This window comes from Symphalangus syndactylus, chromosome 5, assembly GCF_028878055.3.
Source record: "Symphalangus syndactylus isolate Jambi chromosome 5, NHGRI_mSymSyn1-v2.1_pri, whole genome shotgun sequence".
Taxonomy (NCBI): Eukaryota; Metazoa; Chordata; class Mammalia; order Primates; family Hylobatidae; genus Symphalangus; species Symphalangus syndactylus.
This window is the reverse complement of record NC_072427.2, coordinates 67,847,892-67,868,008: the sequence shown is the minus strand read 5'-3', so window position 1 is coordinate 67,868,008 and position 20,117 is coordinate 67,847,892. Positions and strand designations below refer to the sequence as shown.

Here is a 20,117-nt window from a genome sequence, read left to right as displayed (position 1 = left end):
ATTTGTATAGGTTTGTTCACTATTAATTATGTCACATTAAATAACATTGGCTTCTTAAAATAACTGTAGCAATTTTTGACCCTATAAAATGATCATAAAGAAGTAAAAGCTTTTTAATAAATAAACTTAGGAGAAATTATTCAAATTACTATCTCACCTTGGGAGACTATCAGTTATGTAAGATTTAAAGAGTTCCAGTATTTAAGTATCTCTTTTTTGTGTGTTGTTGACCTTACCCAACAAAACTACAGATCTCATTATTTACCACTTTCTTTCTACTCCATGCCTGTACCCAGACAGCTGAATATTGCTGGAGAAAAACACACAAATATGGTTCCTGGCCTCCCTTTGACCATAACATAAGGGAGACCCTTAAGGCTTCCTGGCAGTACTACTATATTTCCTAAGTCCATGTACTTTCTCTAGCTATTTTATAGCTGCTTTTCATCAGTTATCCAACACCTCCTCTCTCGTCCTCATTATCAGCTTCCTACTTCACTGAGAAAAAAAGTAACCAGAAAAGAACTTCTCAGTGTTCCCATCATCACAACCACCCAACCTCCTGAATCTGTGCCCATATTCCCTGCTGTCTCTAAGGGTGAATTTATTCCTATCTAAGGCAAACCCCTCTACAAATGTTCTAGATCATTCCACTCTCACCTCGTCAAGATGTTGCTCTAGTGAATAGTCCCTTTCACAACCAAACAAACACGATGTTCTATTTTCCGTATTTTAAAAATCCACCTTTATCCCTGCCCTTTTGTCTAGCTGCCATCCTATTTCTTGGCTCTCCCTTATACCTGCAGTCCTCAAGAGTTGCCTCTACTCACAGTCCTTGTTTATACTTCCTCGCCTGCCATTCTTTTTTAAACTCACTGCAATTAAGCTTTGGTATCCACCACTTCCTAAAACGGCTGTTGCAAAGCTTTTCAGTAATTTCTGAGTTGCTAAACCAAATGACATTTCCCTGTCCTCATTTGATTGGACTTACCTGCCACATTTGACGCAGATAATCACTCCCTCCTTCTTGAAATTATTTCTTCACTTGGCTGCAAGACACCTGACTGCTTGGGGTTTTGTTCCTACCTTGCTTAACCAACTTTCTCTTTTCTCTTCCTAACCTATATTGGATAGGTTAATTTGCTGATGTCTTTTCTCTTCCTAACCTATATTGGAGTTCCATGGAGCTCTTTTCTCTGTTTAGGCTCACTTTTAGGTGATCTCACTAAGGCTCATGATTTTAAATATCAGCCATATACTGACGACCCCTCCATGCACAGCTCCAGCGCTGACCTCTGCCCAGAATTCGTGACAAACAAATCCAACAGCCCGCTCCTCGTCTAAAGCTTCACATGTCCAAAACCAGTCCTGATTTTATCCTGCTAAATGTACTCCTACATTTTTTCTTAGTAAATGACATTTCTAAAATATTAGTTGCTCAGGTCAATAACTTTGGAATCATCCTTAATTCTCTTTGTTTCATGCCCCAGATCCAATCAGCAAACAAATCATGCCAGTTCTGCCTTCAAGAACTGGCCACTTCTTAAAACATGCTAAGGTACCTAAATGATTACAATAATTTTATGCTTTCAAACTCATTGAGATTTTTAGAAACCCCTATAAGTCACAACAAGTTTCATGACTGTGGTTTGTAATAAAAATGTGTATAATTCAAATTTGGTTAAAAAAATGTAAATAGAAAATAGGAAATGGTTTTCTTGAGTGATTGATTAATGACCCAGAAAACCAATTCTGAAATAAGTTTTCAAAATGATTTGCTCTAGAGCAACATCAATGTAATGAATATTTAACTTACCAAATTATCACTTATAAGGATAATGTTCATTTGGTTTTCTAGGTTCTGAATTGTTATTTAAAATTCATCTCCATGATTATAATCACAATTGGTATTAAGATCTCATGAATAATAGGAAAACTTATTGCTTTATAATGTTGATAAAATACTGGCTCTACCATTTTCTAGCTATGTTATCACAAACAAGTTCCTTACACTCTCTGTGCTTCAGTTTCCTCAACTGTCAATGGCAATAATAAGAGTGCCTACCACTGGATTTCTTAGTACGTTCAAGTAAGATCATGTACTTGAAGTGCTTAGAATTAGTGCCTGGCATAGAGTTGGAGGCAGGCACTGTGCTGGGAGTGAAAGAGTTCTGTGGTAGAGTCTCTGTTAGTAGAAGCCCTCAGGGAATTTAAGCATTAATAGGATACTTGATAAGTGAAAGACATTGCAAGGTTTCAGGAATTGCTCGAGACAACCATAAAAGAGACATCTGAAGGCAACATATATTACTAACCTACAAAGTGAGAGAACTAGCCAACACATGCTGTAGACATTCAAATGAGAGAGAAAGATCACTTCCACCACAAGCAGTTTAAAATAATTTATGGTGAAATTTTTGCTTTTTTAAATGCCCGATTTCAATGACAATAAAATCAAGACCTATACCCAGAAAGCACTAATTTTGGCTTACAAACATGCAGCAACATAGGACTTTATACCAACTACTAATGTAGAGCTTAGATTACATGCTATAAGAGAAACTCTTCTGAAATACAGATACCTATTTATGTGTGTATAGGAAAAACACACATTTATATTGTTCCCACTACTCACTGATTTATTGCACTGTTGATCACTTTGTTTTTATGTGCATGTAGTTTAAATTTACTACAGACAGTGTCAATTATGTATCACTGGGAACATTTCTTCTTCCTGGTACAATCATACGTTTATTGAAGACATAAATTTAATCAACAAATATTAATGGCTGATCATTGTGATTTCATTATCTCTGCCTTTCAAATACAGACATGCTTTCCTGAAGTGTAACTAATTGTCCTTAACCCTAGGACTGTGAAGCTGTGTGTACAAGTAGACAAAGTTATTGCAAAGTTCGACCCTAGGAAAGGGGAAAAAAAGACCTAAAACCTTTATTTTTTCCCTACTCTAGTTGGCCCGCCACAATAAACTATTGCAGCAGATGCTCAAACCAGGATCGGATCCAGATGAAGGAGATGAAGCCTTAAAGTATTATGCCAACCACACTGCACAGATTGAGGTAACCATCTATTATTTATTGAAAGGGACCAACTGTGAAAAGTTATGCTTACTTTCTATTTTAGACCATTTTCATATTTTTTTCTAGAGCAATGATGCATAATTGAGTGGTTTAAACTGAAAAATGTATAGTAAAAGGATGAGTGAGGAGTGATTTATAGGAAACTGAGGTGTACATCTTTCAAAGTTGTCTTTTTTTACTAAAACTATATGTAAAATTTCTTTTGTAATTAATAGATGTTTTTTAACTGTAGAAGCAATCAGTCATTGCAGAGCAATAGCGTTTGAGAGATGGGATTATTATAATAGAAGCCATCATTTAGGAAAAGGTTTCTTTTTTAAAATTGTGGAAGGCTTATTAAAATGGAGATCTCCAACAATTCACAAGTGGAGTAAACATGAAAGAAACTAATACAGTTTTCATATTGATAGCATAGCCTTGGAAAGGTTTAACAGTTTCCATTTTCAGTATGCAGCAATTGACCTCCCCCCACCCTCATAAATGAGACATTATTTAATGGTTGGTGGCAGTTCAGGAGGTGTGAGTCAAAATGGACTTACCATTATGTGTTCTGAGACCCATCTGGCTGTCATTTACTAGCTATGGTATCATTTTGACACTGGCTGGCAGAGCTAATCAGGCAGAAGTGAGCAGAGTAGTTGACGCTTGTCACTCCTATAATTTACATTTATACATTCATTCATTTTGGCAGATATTTTTTACTTTTCAGCAGAGTGCATGATGGGCATCACTGTATTCACTCTCAAGATATATAACCCCTACACTGTATTGTTTACCATTGTCAAACCTTTGTGTCACAGAAATGGATACCTTGCTCACATTTGTAAACATTAATAGTACCACAGCTTTGGTGTTGGACTTGACTTAGTGGAACCCATGAGCTGGACTAGCAGCAAAAACATTTCCATACAAATAGAAATAGGTCATCAAACCGTGAAGGTCTTGAGGAAGATCCCAGAAGTCAAAGTACAAAGCTAGGAGATCAGAAGAGACCAGGGAATAGCAAATAGAGTGAGCAGGCCATGGGAGAAGTTTGGTTAATGCCTGTGAGATATGGGAGCTGTTGTTTGATGTTGTTTTATTGATTCCAGCAGTGAGGAGAGATTTAGCTATAAATACACACATTCAGTAAATGTTTACTGAGCACTTACTCTCCACCAATTCACACATATAGAAGATAATTCTGTGTTATAAGTATATAAACAAGGGGCCAAGGAAATGTAGAGAAAATAATAATTAGTGGTGCCTGCGCAATTTCAGGATAGATTTCACTGAGAAGGTTGCCTTTAATAATGTGTTAAAGATTGAGTACGAGTTTCTCCTTCAGGATGGGGATTTCAGAAAGAAGAAAGTAAGTGAAGGGAAGGTATTAAAAAACATGGGAAGGAGATGACTATTTTCAAAAGATCAATCTGGTTGCTGTCTGGAGACAGGACTGGAAAAGACAGTGGGATAGAAAACACACATAGATCAGATAGGAAGATATTATAATGGCAAAAGTGAGAGATGATGATATAGAAGATGGCTGGACTGGATAATACATAGATACATAGATGCAGATACATACATACATATACATCTCTATATAGTTATATATATATATTATAAATACACACATATACATACTGACAGGGCTTGAAGTCGAAGTTGAATTGCATGTGTTAGGAAAATGGTGTGGAAAAGGAAGTCCTCTGGGTTACTGGTTTGAATAAATGAACAGAAGTTGGTGCCATGTATGAGAATGCTAGGAGAGAGTGAAGTTTGGCAGCTAAAAGGTAGGAGAAGATTATTTGTTCGTTATTGGATAGATTGAATTCAAGGTGACTTTGAGTCATCCATGGAGTTGGATATACAAGTCCAGGTTTCAAAGGAGTGATCCGGGCTGATGAACTCATTAATCAGTTCTCATGTTCATCCGAAGCCAGCTCACATGACCTACTCAGAGAGTCCTCCCTCCCTTCTTCAGGCATTCATTAATTTCATCTTACTGTGTATGCTTCCACAGCAGTTTGGTTATTCTGTTAGTTTAATATTTATCACATTGGAATATTGTTAGCTTCATATATGTCACTTTTCCTTTACTTGAGGCAGGGACTGGTCTTGGTCATCTTTGTATTTCCAAAACTGAACCCTGTGCCTTGAACATAACCACAACAATTCATGTTATTGAGAATAATAGTTTGTCTGCAAGTTATAGACTTAAAGACCCTGGGAAATAGGAAGAGCCTTGTGTCTAATCACCCATCTAAGAAGGAATTGCCCTGTAATGATCTGCTTCTGCTTTAAATTCTTCCTGCGATAGAGTTCTCACTACATCAGGAAGAAACTGATTCGATTTTGAATGACTAATAATTAGAAACTTTTTTAAAAGTAAAGAGTTAACATTAGCCCATTTTAATGTTTACATTCAGAACATTTTTTCCCCCTCAACATGATAGCTTGACTCTAACATCTGAAGAGCCATCATGATTACTAAACTACAAGCTCTTCCCTATTGGGGTTCGTGTTGTTTTTTTCTCCAACATGCCTTACCTAAAGACTGAATAAGCATTTGTTGAATAAATGTATTGAAAAATTATCCATCTCTGGCTTTTTGCAGTTAACACACCTCCATTTCCTTCAGTAATCCCTCCAGTTTGTCCATGCTGTTTGCAAAATGTGACAATCATAATCAAACATAACATTTCATAAAAGGACTGAAGAGCTTGGCTTATAATAATCTAGACATGATTTCTTTGATGCACCCTGAGATTTTTAAAAAATATTTGACACTATTGAATCAAGTAAACCTTTTTTCCCTATATGGTTGCCTGTCATACCAAATATGTCCAGTTATTTTGTACAATTGATTTTTGTAGCCTATATGCAGGAATTTTTATTTACCCTACTAAATTTCATGTAGTTTGCTTTATGACTATTCTAGTATGTAATTGAATATATCACATATCATTTAGGATACGTTCAGTTACAAGTGTAATAGAATACCACAGTGACAATTGTTTAAACAGTAAAATTTCATCTTATGGGAAGTCTGGAGTACCAGTAGTTCTATAATTGGTTGAGTGACTCAGTGATGTCTTAAAATACACAGACTCTTCACATCTTTATACTAGGTTCCTTATCATGCTGACACTATCTCACCTCATGGTTGCAAAATGGCTGCTAGCATTCCAAGCATCATGCCCTTAGACCCTTTTGTTCTAAGCACGAAGAAAGAGGGTACAGGCAAACCAAAACGACAACAACAACAAAAAACTTTTGTTTTTGTGTATTTGGTTTTTGTTGTTGTTGTTTTGTGTGTCTCTTATGGCTGTCTGCCTTTACCAAGAAGCAAAATCTCTCCTGGAAGCCCTTTCAGAAAATTTCTCTTTATGCCTCACTTTCCAGAGGTACAGCCCATGACCACCACTACACCAGTCAGTGGCAAAGGGAAGCAGAATTACTCTTTTGGGTTAAGCCAATCCTTTTTCATTCCCGAGAACTGGGCACTGTACATAAATATGAACCTTGAAATTTAAGCTACATAAACCTTTGTTACATAGTAAAGCTGTATGAAAATATTCAGACTTTTTTTAGTCTAAAGTTAAACAGTCACAAATAACAAATAAGGGAGGCTAAAAATGATGAGTATTTAAATATGGGCATATGTTTATATGGATGTTGTACCTACAAAAATATGTTTTGCCATGAGTAAGAGAACATTTTAATGATATAAAGCACTTTTCTCTGTAGAGTTCAGACACATAATGCTGAATATGTCATTTGTTACCCGACAGCCCCTTTTAGGACGAAGAGGCTAAGAACAAGATACAAATAGCATCAGCGCTGTATTTAAGGCTACCCAGCCAATCACTTTCTAATTAAGACTGTCTTAGTTTTAGGATGTACTTCACAAAAATAAAAATAAAAATGGGTGGCAGAAGTGTAATGCTAACCTAGAAAGAATAAAAGGTTTTAGTTTTTGTTATTTTAAGCAAAGTATAGTGCTTGTGATTAGTCAATTAATTTCTCTTTTTTAAAGAGAAAAATGCAAAGTAGTATAGTAAAGAGGCTTCTTTCAGATACTTCAAGTTGGCACATTTTTTTCACAACTGAATTCATAAAACATTATCAGTAAACTCATGTTAAAAACCAAAGGAAGTCTAAGGCTGAGGTGTCCAAAAAGCTAAAAACAATGCAAATTAATGTTTTCAGATTGTCCGGCATGATAGGACCATGGAACAAATAGTTTTTCCCGTCCCCAATATATGTGAATACCTCACTCGAGAATCCAAGTGCCGTGTGTTCAATACAACTGAAAGGGATGAACAGGGAAGTAAAGTGAATGACTTTTTCCAGCAAACAGAAGATCTCTACAATGAAATGAAGTGGCAGAAGAAAATTAGGAGTAAGTACAGTAAACTGAAATGGTTCATTTTGTGCATAGTGGTAGATAATTTGGTACTTTGAGACACATGATGCAGCTCATTTAAATTGTTTTTTAATTTCTTGCCAGTCTGATATTACTGAAATCACTTGCAGTCTTAAGAGTGTCCGCTTAGTCTACCACTGGAGCCAAGACACATGCAGCTTGAGGAAAACAGAAAGCCCTAACTAATTACATCAACTCTTCATGATGATCCTATTTTTTAATAAATGTTATGAAATGCAGGGTTGCAGCTGTATGTTTCAAATGTTGAACAGCCGCAGGTTTGAAGTCCATGAATGGGCCCTGACTGGCCTATCAGTGAATAGGATTGAGAGACATCAGCTCATGTGCACTCTTCCTCTATTGTCCTGTGATTGAGGGGATTGTTTCATGTTTTGCTGAGAGTAATTCTTTCTTTGGACATATCTTTACCTCCCCAAATCAATAAGTTATACATGTCATAACACTTGTATTTAAATAGAGCAATGTTATAATATTCCAGTTAAAAATCAGCTTAGTACAGTTCCCATGACTTATCTCTTAGGTCCTAAGTCTATTAGGAAACACTGACTTTCAAAATTTAAAATTTTAGAATTTTTAAATAAACTTTAGTTTATTTTCCAAAATAAGGGATCTCATGAGTTTTTCACAAAAGTCAATGGGGGAAACTCTTGAGTAGGTCTTTTTCAGTCCCTTGGAGTTTTCTAGACAAACAGGATATGTTCTCAATACTTCTATTCAACAGTATTTCATTGTGGTAGTTTTCAGGAACTTTAGTGGGTATGATTTATGAATTCGAGTGGTGCTTGAGAAATACCATCTTTAGATATAGGGGTGTGGTATGCATTTTCAAGCTTTTAAAACAGAATGCTTTTAAAAAAATCAAAATTATTCCTCCTTAGCATTTTACCATGTAGAGCCTTATGGAATTCAGTGAAAATTTTGGGTGTCTAAAATACATATGAAGACACAATTTTATTTGGAGCATTTAAAAAACATATTTTCTAGCCAGGTGTGGTGGCTCATGCCTGTAATCCCAGCACTTTAGGAGGCCAAGGCAGGCAGATCATGAGGTCAGGAGATCGAGACCATCCTGGCTAACACGGTGAAACCCTGTCTCTACTAAAAGTACAAAAAATTAGCCGGGCGTGATGGCACGTGCCTGTAGTCCCAACTACTCGGGAGGCTGAGGCAGGAGAATCACTTGAACCCAGGAGGCGGAAGTTGCAGTGAGCCGAGATTGCACCACTGCACTCCAGCCTGGGCAACAGAGCGAGACTCCGTCTCAATAAAACAAACAAACAAACAAAAAACAAAACAAAACAAAACAAAATGAAAAAAAACACATATATTTTCTCCTTGACAATAAATTGAATACTGAACTAGTGCTTTGGGGAGGTCTGTGCTTTTAAAAAAAAACAAGTATTTTGTCATTTACCAAAAATTAAATCTTAAAATAATTTTCAATGTACATTTTACTTTAAAATTTGGAAGCAGCTTATTATGAGGCTATAGGCAGAATCTAATTCATTTGGTGGATTCAGTAGTGAGGATTTGTTATTACAAATGCATGCATCAACATATTCTAATTTTGTCTTAATAGTCTACCTTTAAAAATGAGGACTCCTAATTCAGGAATGATGGAGATACAGGTGTTTATAGTTTATGATACATTAGTCAATTGAATGGCATAGCTAATCATAACATATTTTGGCATTGGAATGTTCCCTTCCAAGAGAAGGAAAACAAGATGTACTAAAGAGAAGTACAGTTTGTAAGTAGGCAATAGGCACTAGGTTGAAATTCACAGGATATATCTACAAAGTTTATCATTTCCATTTCAAAATCGATGCGCCTTTCCCCCTTGATTAACTTCAATTTTTTAATCCTGGTGTTAAGTTTTTAAAAGTTAGAGAATAGACAAGACCTGTAGGAGCCATGTGAGTGCCCAGGGCAGACTAGTAGATTTGGCTGTCATTCAAACTTACATGCATTACAAATCTGTTCAGTTATTTAACAGAGGTGGAAAGAACTGATTTTTGGTTAATGTAAACTGTATTCGATTGATGCATTTACTAATTCATTTCTGATGACAGACACAGAGTCCTTTGTTGAATATATTCAGCAAAGCCTGTTCCACTTACTAGCGGTTTTTGTTGTAGTGCTCATTTTCTTCTGCTATTTCAAATCCAACAAGTTCTTGGAAGATTTAAGGTTTAAAATGTAGATAATATTATAAATCACTAGTTCTCCATCAGGAGTACTATGTCACGTGATTAGGTTTCATAGTTTCAGGTAACTGTGACTGTGTCATAGGAATTTTCATTAGAAATATATCTGTGCTATGGGTTTGGAGTTTTTTTATTTGACTTTAGGGCATGGGAGTGGGACCAATTTTCGATATTACCAAATTATACAATGAAGTATATAATTTCATTAAAAGAGACCCCAGGCAACTGCTAAACTGCTCTGCGGATAGATTACAGAGAATTATTACAGAATCACCTTTTCTGATCACCTTTAGCAACTGCAAAATTCCTCACCCTTCTACAGTAGTTTAGGCCTAAACTGGCTGAAGGATGAAAGAAGGAATCAAGTTTCACTCCTTTATGGTTCTGATTGTTTTTAATAAACTTACTCAAGCCAAATATTTATTTAAATAGGTTTTTATAATAGTTTACAAAAATGATGCATTTAGTAAAATATTGTTTTGGTAAGCTTCATGTGTTGAAACCAAAATGTATTTTCCCGTTCTGTTCCTTTACACTTCTCGCTTTCTAGATAACCCTGCACTGTTCTGGTTCTCGAGGCACATCTCCCTCTGGGGGAGCATTTCCTTCAACCTGGCTGTGTTCATCAATTTAGCTGTTGCTCTCTTCTACCCATTTGGGGATGATGGAGATGAAGGCAAGTGCTCGTTTTTCCTTAAAATATAAATATTTTAAAGTTCCCACTTAACTATTTAAAGCTTCAAAATAAGAATAATTTCATTCCTGTTAAATGGAATTTTCTATACTTGTTGGAAGTAGAGTATGATAGTAAATAGAACAGGCAGAAAAGTGTGGTCAATAGAACTGTTATTTTTTAAAAAGCTCATATACACAATTGTTATTAGAGCTATATTATATCTTGGCAAATAAAGCAAAGAAAAGATTTGTCATTTCTACCTAATTATGACCCCAAACATTTTTATACTGTATCATCTCAATTATGCAAATGACAGTTCTGTGCCCAAATATTAATTGTTGTTACCTAAATACTGGCATTTCTATTTTACTCTCTTTGTTTTCTGTCTTATCTAAGGTTTCGATAGTGAGCATACATGTAATCTAGATATTTTTAATTCTATACTAAAGTCAGGGATTCTTAAGATAATTAAATGTTTATTATCTGAGGTTTCAAAAGTGAACAGCATAAGACAATATAATAATAGGAAATAAAGGATACTGAATATGAAACTATTATTAAACTAATAATACAAAAGCAAAAATGAGAAATTATACCATTTTAGGTGGAAATGAGAAATACAGGAGAAATATAGTGAATTGTGAGATTTTTGGGAAGTAAGTTTTGTATAAGTTTGGTGGAGAGCATGGAAAGTATGTTACAGGCTTGGGCTACAATCTGGTAAATATTTTGGAATGGGCATGGAAAGGATGGCTTGGAAGAAAAGATGGAGAAATCAGCTAATAATAACCATGCAGTGCTTTTGCATATCATCATTTCATGGGATTACTGTGAGAATTTAATGAGATGCTATAGGTAAAACATTTAGAATAGTACCTGATAAACCTTCAGTAAAGTTCAGTGGTGGTGGTTGCTGTTTAAAAGGTACATATTTGTACTACATAAGGAAGCCTAGTGGAAAGAGAGTATAAGAGCAACAGGTATTTCAGCCTATTTCAGATGAACTGGGGGTGGGCAGGAAAGGAAATGGGAGTCCAAGAGTCATTTGCTATTTTACAGGTTCATTACAGGTAACATAGATATCAAAGTTCTAAACTTTAGCTGTAATCTGAGTAGTCATGAATAACCACTGTTTTTGGAAGGCATACCCATAATAAAAGAAGAATATTAAGCAATAGAGTAGATGTATGAGTTAAATAGCAGTGAAAATGTAGCCAATATTTGGCCATCCATTATAGAGCAACTGCAAATACACCAGGAAGTAAAAACGGCTTTCTCTTCATTGTGTTTAGTCTCCTTTGGTGATAAACTCTTAGCATAGAGGAATATAACTCTTGGGAGGAAAGAAGTCCAGCATGAATGATAAATCAATATCATCTGCACACAGAATGCTGAGAAGATTATCGAGTCCCAGTTAGTAGAAGCATAAAGTCTTAGAAATGGAAGCAATTCTGGAAATCATCTAATATCAAGCACTCATTTGACAGATGAACAGATGGAAGCCCAGAAAGCCTAAAAAATGGCAGATCTTAAAGTAGAAGGGTAACCCTTTTGTGTCCAATCTAGGACCTTTCTCCGTGGACTGGAAGCATGTCAATAACAAGAAGCATGTCCCTTCTTCATACAAGACCTAATTTCCCTTGAGTTCCATTCCATGATATCCCTTTCTTGACCACCAGAGCCAATGTATGTAGGCTCTGCTGCCACCTATTGTACATGAAATAAAATAGTGATGGGAAATGCCACCCCTCTGGGCAGTTGCTCTTTACTCATTCAGGAGAAGCAGAATACATGGTATTTGTAATACTTGCCTGGCCAATAATAGTTATAATAGTAATACTGGTAATAATAACAGCAGTGGATGTTGTTCACCACTTAGATTGGGTCAGGCAAAATGCTAAGCACTTCACATACATTTCACTTAATCTTCCTGACAAATCTGTATTCTTATGGAGGAAGAATATCCTTATGGATAAAGAATATTCTTATGGATGAAGAAACTGAGGCTGAAGATTTGCCTTGTAATTAGAGTCCAAGAATATGTATTTTTTAATAAGCTCACCAGGTATTGCTGGTGCAACTGGTCGTTGAAAAAGGACTTGAAATAACAGATTTTCAAAGCCATTCTTTACCCATTAATGGTGGGAAGGGAGAATTTTCTCTCCTTAATCCTTTATATATGTATCCACTTTCTATAATAAACATGATATTATTTTAATAAAACAAATGTTTTTTAATTTACCCTATATATTTTTAAATCTTAGAAAGTATGAAGTTTATCTTTTGTAAAAGAAAATTCAGAAAGCAAAATTGCAAACTTCAATCCAGTTCACATAATGGAGCTCTGCTATCTACCTCGTGCAGACTCTATAGTTTCCTGTACAGAACATGCTGCTTCTTACTTCCCTGTTTCTCTCCATCCCTCTGCCTCCCAAGTAGCTTCATGAGATCTTTCTGTTTCCTTTACCTCAGTCCAGCTAAATAGATATCCACTCAGAATTCCCTGGGTGGTCTTTACTATTGTGCCTTATTCATTTCTTGGTCCCTTAACTGGACTGTGAACTCTTTGAGGACAAGGACAAGTTTACTAATGTTTGTATTTCTTAAAATACAAAGATTGTAAAATTTTTATATTTAACAGTGCCTGGCATATAGCGGCACTCCATCAACAGTTAAGTTGAAGGAATTGAAATCACCACGAAGAATTCATTTTCTTTAACACAAAGCACTTGACGGAAAAAAAGAATTACGCTACAAATTTTAATATAATTTAAAAAAATCACATGCTATCTTGGTATAAGACATTCCCATGGCATCAATTTTCTCCTAGTTATGGGAGGTGTAAGTTTGTTAGTCCCAGAAATAAGACTAGCAAACACAAGGCTGGAAGACATGGTGCGCTATCATCAGGTGCAGATGCAGACTTTACTTCTGGAAAAGGACTGGATAGCAGTTAACAGTAGTAACCAAGGTAGAGGCTCAGCTTAGGATATCTAAGTGGGTGGGGTGCTTAGAGGGAAAGGAAGGCGTGAGCTGCCATTTTGGCAATATCAAACCCCAAGGTTATGTCTGGGTCATCTGGTTATAGTTCTAGATGAGTTATTTAATTATAGCTCCATGAATAAGGTTAACATTTTGGTCAGGATTAACTTAGTCTTAATCTGTTGCACACTGCATAGCTAGGAATGCTGAGGAAACCGAGCTAAGACTGTTACACATACTTTGCCATCAGAATTGTCTGGAGAAGGAAAGCTCTGTGTTGGTGATGAAGGTTCTCTGGTGCTGGATTTGGTCAAACAGGCTGAACGACTGTATGCCAGGGCCACTATGAAGTGATTTAGTGATGGGTGAGATTAAAGATGGATGAAAATTCCTTCAAGAAGTGCTTAAAAATGATGGAGATGTGTTAGAGAACCCAGGATCCAACTTGAAATGTCTCCAAGTGGTCAAATATGAGAAAATTTAGAGAAAAAGGTTATTGACAGTGACACATTATCTCTCATAGAATAAAATAAGAATCCAGGAGTTCATATTGATAGTGGGAAGATAAAGCTCTTTTTTAATCATTGTATTCCAATTAATAAAATATAGACAGAATGATGGAAATAGAATGTCACCATTTGGCAAACATCACAGTAGTAAAAATTATCCATGGATGCTAAAATTAATGGGTGACTGTATGATGAAAAGTATATAACCTATCTATAATGTACAGGTCTCTCCCTACAGTATACTTAATTATGAAAGGAAAAATAATAACTTTAAAGTGGGGGAAATCACTTTAGCTAAGCGATCAACATTAATGGCACCAGTAATGAGACCCAGCAACATCACATGCCTCCTTATACAATCACCGACAAGAATGTAACATCATTTTCCAAAAGTGAATTAACTGAGAAAATTTCAGACAAACCCCAGTTGAGGGGTATGCTACAACATAATTGGCCAGTACTCTTCAAGGTGTCAAGCTTATGAAAGACAAAGAAAGATTGAGGAACTATCCAAATTAAAAGATACTAAAGAGACATGACAACTGAATCCCATGTATGACCCTGGTTCAGAAGAAGGACATAAATTGGGAAATTGACTAACTTTGACTAGATAGATGGTAAAAGTGGTCTATCAATGTTAATTTCCTAATATTGATCATTGTCATGTGGTTATATGAGGTGTTGACATTTGGGGAATCTAGGTAAAGGATAAAGTTAAAAAGAAAAAAATATAATAAATGTAAGGATTCTGTCCAACCCTGAAGTTCCTTGACTCGGTATAGAAGTTGATTATGAAATCACCTGATGAGTCTTGGACCACAAAAAGAGCTCTGGTTAAAATATGCCACCCTTCCAACCCCAGATCCTAATACATGCTGGTACCAATGTGGTGGTGAGAACAGAGGGACTGGCAGAGGGAATGAGCCGTGTACACTTCCTCCAAGTATATTTCCCAGTCTGAACACCTGAATTACTGGGAGTTTCTTGTGCCCAAATGTTTGGTTCACACTTGGGTTATGATATTAACTGAGAGAGTAGTTTCCCTCTTCCACCAGGTCGTGGGGTACAATAACTAAAGGGAGACATTTAAGGGAGAGAGAATTCTCAGAGGACCAGCCTGTTGGGCACTCTTTACCCTCTACTGCAGATAGAGAATCTCCTTTAATTGCCAGGCTTTGAAGAGTTTGGCTTCAATTTGTTCAGGAGTACAAGGCTTATTTTTTATGGCTAAAGGTTTTGGGTTGGGTTTCTTTGTTTGGCTGATTGGTTTTTGTGGCTGTTTGTTTGTTTAACATATGCTTCTCTAAAAAAGAAACATGCCAATGTTGAGGAATGAGGCTACGCTGGATGTGGCTGAAGCAGCAGCTGCTGATGCTGGGAATCTCCTGGAAGTCCACTCAGAAGCTGACAGCTGCCATGCCAGATATCCCTACCCTGGATTTCATTTGGCAAAGGCAAACTAGTTAGTGGAGAATATTGATGCCATGGGAATGTCTTATACCAAGATAGCATGTGATTTTTTAAAATTTTATTAAAATTTGTAGTGTAATTCTTTTTTTCTGTCAAGTGCTTTGTGTTAGAGAAAATGAGTTCTTCGTGGTGATTTCAATTCCTTCAACTTAACTGTTGATGGAGCGCCGCTATGTGTCAGGCACTGTTAAATACAAAGATTTTACAATCTTTGTATTTTAAGAAATACAAAGATTAGCAAACTCGTCCTTGTCCTCAAAGAGTTCACAGTCCAGTTAAGGGACCAAGAAATGAATAAGGCACAATAGTAAAGACCACCCAGGGATTTCTGAGTAGATGTCTACTTTTTTTTTTTTTTTTTTGTGTTTAGAAGAATTTTAAGATGAATATTTCTTTTTTTTTTTTTTTATTATACTTTAGGGTTTTAGGGTACATGTGCACAATGTGCAGGTTCGTTACATATGTATCCATGTGCCATGTTGATTTCCTGCACCCATTAACTCGTCATTTAGCATTAGGTGTATCTCCTAATGCTGTCCCTCCCCCCTCCCCCCACCCCACAACAGTCCCCGGAGCATGATGTTCCCCTTCCTGTGTCCATGAGTTCTCATTGTTCAATTCCCACCTATGAGTGAGAACATGCGGTGTTTGGTTTTTTGTCCTTGCGATAGTTTACTGAGAATGATGGTTTCCAGTTTCATCCATGTCCCTACAAAGGACACGAACTCATCATTTTTTATGGCTGCATAGTATTCCATGGTGTATATGTGCCACATTTTCTTAATCCAGTCTATCGTTGTTGGACATTTGGGTTGGTTCCAACTCTTTGCTATTGTAAATAGTGCCACAATAAACATATGTGTGCATGTGTCTTTATAGCAGCATGATTTATAGTCCTTTGGGTATATACCCAGTAATGGTTTGGCTGGGTCAAATGGTATTTCTAGTTCTAGATCCCTGAGGAATCGCCACACTGACTTCCACAATGGTTGAACTAGTTTACAGTCCCACCAACAGTGTAAAAGTGTTCCTATTTCTCCACATCCTCTCCAGCACCTGTTGTTTCCTGCTTTTTTAATGATGGCCATTCTAACTGGTGTGAGATGGTATCTCACTGTGGTTTTGATTTGCATTTCTCTGATGGCCAGTGATGAGGAGCATTTCTTCATGTGTTTTTTGGCTGCATAAATGTCTTCTTTTGAGAAGTGTCTGTTCATGTCCTCTGCCCACTTTTTGATGGGGTTGTTTGTTTTTTTCTTGTAAATTTGTTTGAGTTCTTTGTAGATTCTGGATATTAGCCCTTTGTCAGATGAGTAGGTTGCAAAAATTTTCTCCCATTGTGTAGGTTGCCTGTTCACTCTGATGATAGTTTCTTTTGCTGTGCAGAAGCTCTTTAGTTTAATGAGATCCCATTTGTCGATTTTGGCTTTTGTTGCCATTGCTTTTGGTGTTTTAGACATGAAGTCCTTGCCCACGCCTATGTCCTGAATGGTATTGCCTAGGTTTTCTTGTAGGATTTTAATGGTTTTAGGTCTAACATATAAGTCTTTAATCCATCTTGAATTAATTTTTGTATAAGGTGTAAGGAAGGGATCCAGTTGCAGCTTTCTACATATGGCTAGCCAGTTTTCCCAGCACCATTTATTAAATAGGGAATCCTTTCCCCATTTCTTGTTTTTGTCAGGTTTGTCAAAGATCAGATAGTTGTAGCTATGCGGCATCATTTCTGAGGGCTCTGTTCTGTTCCATTGATCTATGTCTTTGTTGTGGTACCAGTACCATGCTGTTTTGGTTACTGTAGCCTTGTAGTATAGTTTAAAGTCAGGTAGCGTGATGCCTCCAGCTTTGTTCTTTTGGCTTAGGATTGACTTGGCGATGCGGGCTCTTTTTTGGTTCCATATGAACTTTAAAGTAGTTTTTTCCAATTCTGTGAAGAAAGTCATTGGTAGCTTGATGGGGATGTCTACTTTAGCTGGACTGAGGCAGAGGAAACAGAAAGATCTCATGAGGCCACTTAGGAGGCAGAGAGATGGAGAGAAACAGGGAAGTAAGAAGCAGCATGTTCTGTACAGGAAACTATAGAGTCTGCATGAGGTAGATAGCAGAGCTCCATTATGTGAACTGGATTGAAGTTTGCAATTTTGCTTTCTGAATTTTCTTTTACAAAAGATAAACTTCATATTTTCTAAGATTTAAAAATGTATAGGGTAAATTATAAAACTTTTTGTATTATTAAAATAATATCATGCTTATTATAGAAAATGGATACATACATAGAGTATTAAGGAGAGAAAATTCTCTTCCCTTCCCACCGTTAATGAGTAAAGAATGGCTTTGAAAACCTGTACTGTCGGCTGGGCAAGGTGGCTCATGCCTGTAATCCCAGCACTTTGGGAGGCCAAGGCAGATGGATCACCCGAGGTCAGGAGTTCGAGACCAGCCTGGCCAACAGGGTGAAACCCCGACTCTACTGAAAATACAAAATTTAGCCAGATGTGGTGGCAGGCTCCTGTATTCACAGCTACTCGGGAGGCTGAGGCAGGAGAATCACTTGAACCTGGGAGGCAGAGGTTGCAGTGAGCCGAGATCACGCCACTGTACTCCAGCCTGGGCGACAGAGCAAGACTCAGAGAAAATCTGTACTGTCTTCTCTAGAGTTTATCAGAGAGACTTCAGTTCTTTTTTAGCATTGGATCTTCAGATAGAAACCAATATGATCATTCTTAGAGAAGATAATTATAAACATCATTGTCAATAGCTATTTTAAATAACTTTTGAGTTTATTCCACAAATATATATTTAGTATGAACCTATGTGCAGGCTACTATACTAGACACTCTGAGTTCTTTTCACAAAGGGATCAAACACCCAATTTTAAGTGCATGACTATAATTTCTGTTTGATCAAGGGGATATCTCAGCAAACCAGATATTGTCTTGGAAAGAATAGTGAAGAGGTGGATAGTTTATCAAAAATTCATGACAATGCACAATGTGACTATCTATGCCAAATTATTCTAGAATAAGAGTGTCACCAAGACATTCTTTATGAATTATGCTGAAAAGTCAAATAACTGGCTGACAGCTGTAAAAGTGCCTTGAAGATATTGTCAGTTTTAGTGAACTTAAAAGCTAAGCTGTATGACTTGGGGAGTTGATAACTGGAGACTTAGTTATTTATTCAAAACAAACTCACAGAATATATTTTTGTTTATTTACTCAATCAACAAATTTTTATTTGTTGTTGTGTAACAGGCATGGCAATAGGCCTAGAGATGGCCCTCATCCTTTTAGGTATTACATTCTGATGGAGTCTCAAGTCCCAGTAAGCAAGAGAGAAAATTGAAGGCATTATTTACTCTATGGCTCTTTGAGATCTGTGAGATCAAGGCTGTTGGTGGTCAGCCTGTCTTTTGGTAGATGTAGAGTGCTTACAAACCAACATCATCATAAACACGAGTAGGGTACCTGTATGTTAGCATTGCCAGAGGACAGGAATTGAAGGTAACTTTCAGGGCAGTTTACCCTTTTTCTTTCCCCATCTCCAAATTAATCTTATCAGATTATAAATTTGGTGAGGGAGAATATCACATCTCTCTTCCCAAGCTCCTTTCATCATTGTTTGCTTTCAGAGACAGCATGATAAGAACAAACCTTGCAAAAGTAAACATGTTTAAATGAATGCTGTTCATTATCTGATTTTTTCTTTGCCTTTTAACAGCTGACAGGATCTTCCTGCCTATTTCTGAGATGTTAGCACACACTATGAACTAAGAGTTTATACAGAATTCATTAAAGGAGTCAGATAATCCCAGGGTTTTGATGACAGTACAAAAGCTATGCATACCAAGCCCTTGAGGTGTTTTGCATGCGGTAGCAAATTTTATAAATAAAGATAAGAGATGTGGCCAAAAGAATAAGACTGTTATTGAATATTTACCAGTGGAAAATCTCCATTTTGTTGTTTCCTTTCTATGTCAGCCTATAGACACGCATTTGAGGCCCCAGAGCTGATCCAATCAGCCCAAGAATGTTGCCTCTTAATTTACTTCTGCAAATGCAGCACCACGTGACCTTCAGGAAAAGATTCCTTGAATGCACATGTCAATGCAAATGTCAATGAATTGTACTACTTATTAAAGAAAAAATATTTTTGAACCTCTCTTTTGGGGAGTTCCTAAGAAATCTTACGTGTAACGGACTTCATTTTTCAAGACATTTGGAATGTGAATTTTCTGATGAGTTAATAGTTAAAAATTTTATTTAGCAGTTGAGTTGGCCTTCAAATGCGCACACTCATGCATATACTCATAACCATATCTATGCATGTGTATTTAGCAGTTAAAGTGTGCGTCTATTTTATAAAGGTTATTCTACTAGATTCTTCAGAGGAATCTAGAATATGGAAACCTGATACTAATAGGACAAGACAAGGTATGAATTCAATTTTTTAATGATTTAGCTATATATCTAATGGTCCTTAATAATAAATTTTGGATTAAGGTTCCCGAGAGAGATGTCTATCAAAAGTATTTAGCAAATCATCCTCATATGGGAGAAAGATGAACAACTGTCAGACTTAATAAAAGGAACATTAACTAGTGAGTATTTAAGTAGCTTGAAATGAAAAAATGCTCATCATCACTGGCCATCAGAGAAATGCAAATCAAAACCACAGTGAGATACCATCTCACACCAGTTAGAATGGCCATCATTAAAAAGTCGGGAAACAACAGGTGCT

The 20,117-nt window shown here is 36.5% G+C and overlaps 1 protein-coding gene across 3 annotated transcripts in view; it reads left to right on the top strand.

Annotated features, from left to right (window-relative positions):
• ITPR2 (inositol 1,4,5-trisphosphate receptor type 2) overlaps positions 1-20,117 on the top strand; it is a 506,561-nt gene that overhangs the window by 392,521 nt on the left and 93,923 nt on the right. For all 3 annotated transcript variants that reach the window (XM_055280315.2, XM_055280317.2, XM_055280318.2), the window contains 3 exons: positions 2,973-3,080; positions 7,296-7,488; positions 10,291-10,416. In XM_055280315.2, the coding sequence (XP_055136290.2) occupies positions 2,973-3,080; positions 7,296-7,488; positions 10,291-10,416 (427 nt within the window). The remainder of the gene's footprint in view (positions 1-2,972; positions 3,081-7,295; positions 7,489-10,290; positions 10,417-20,117) is intronic.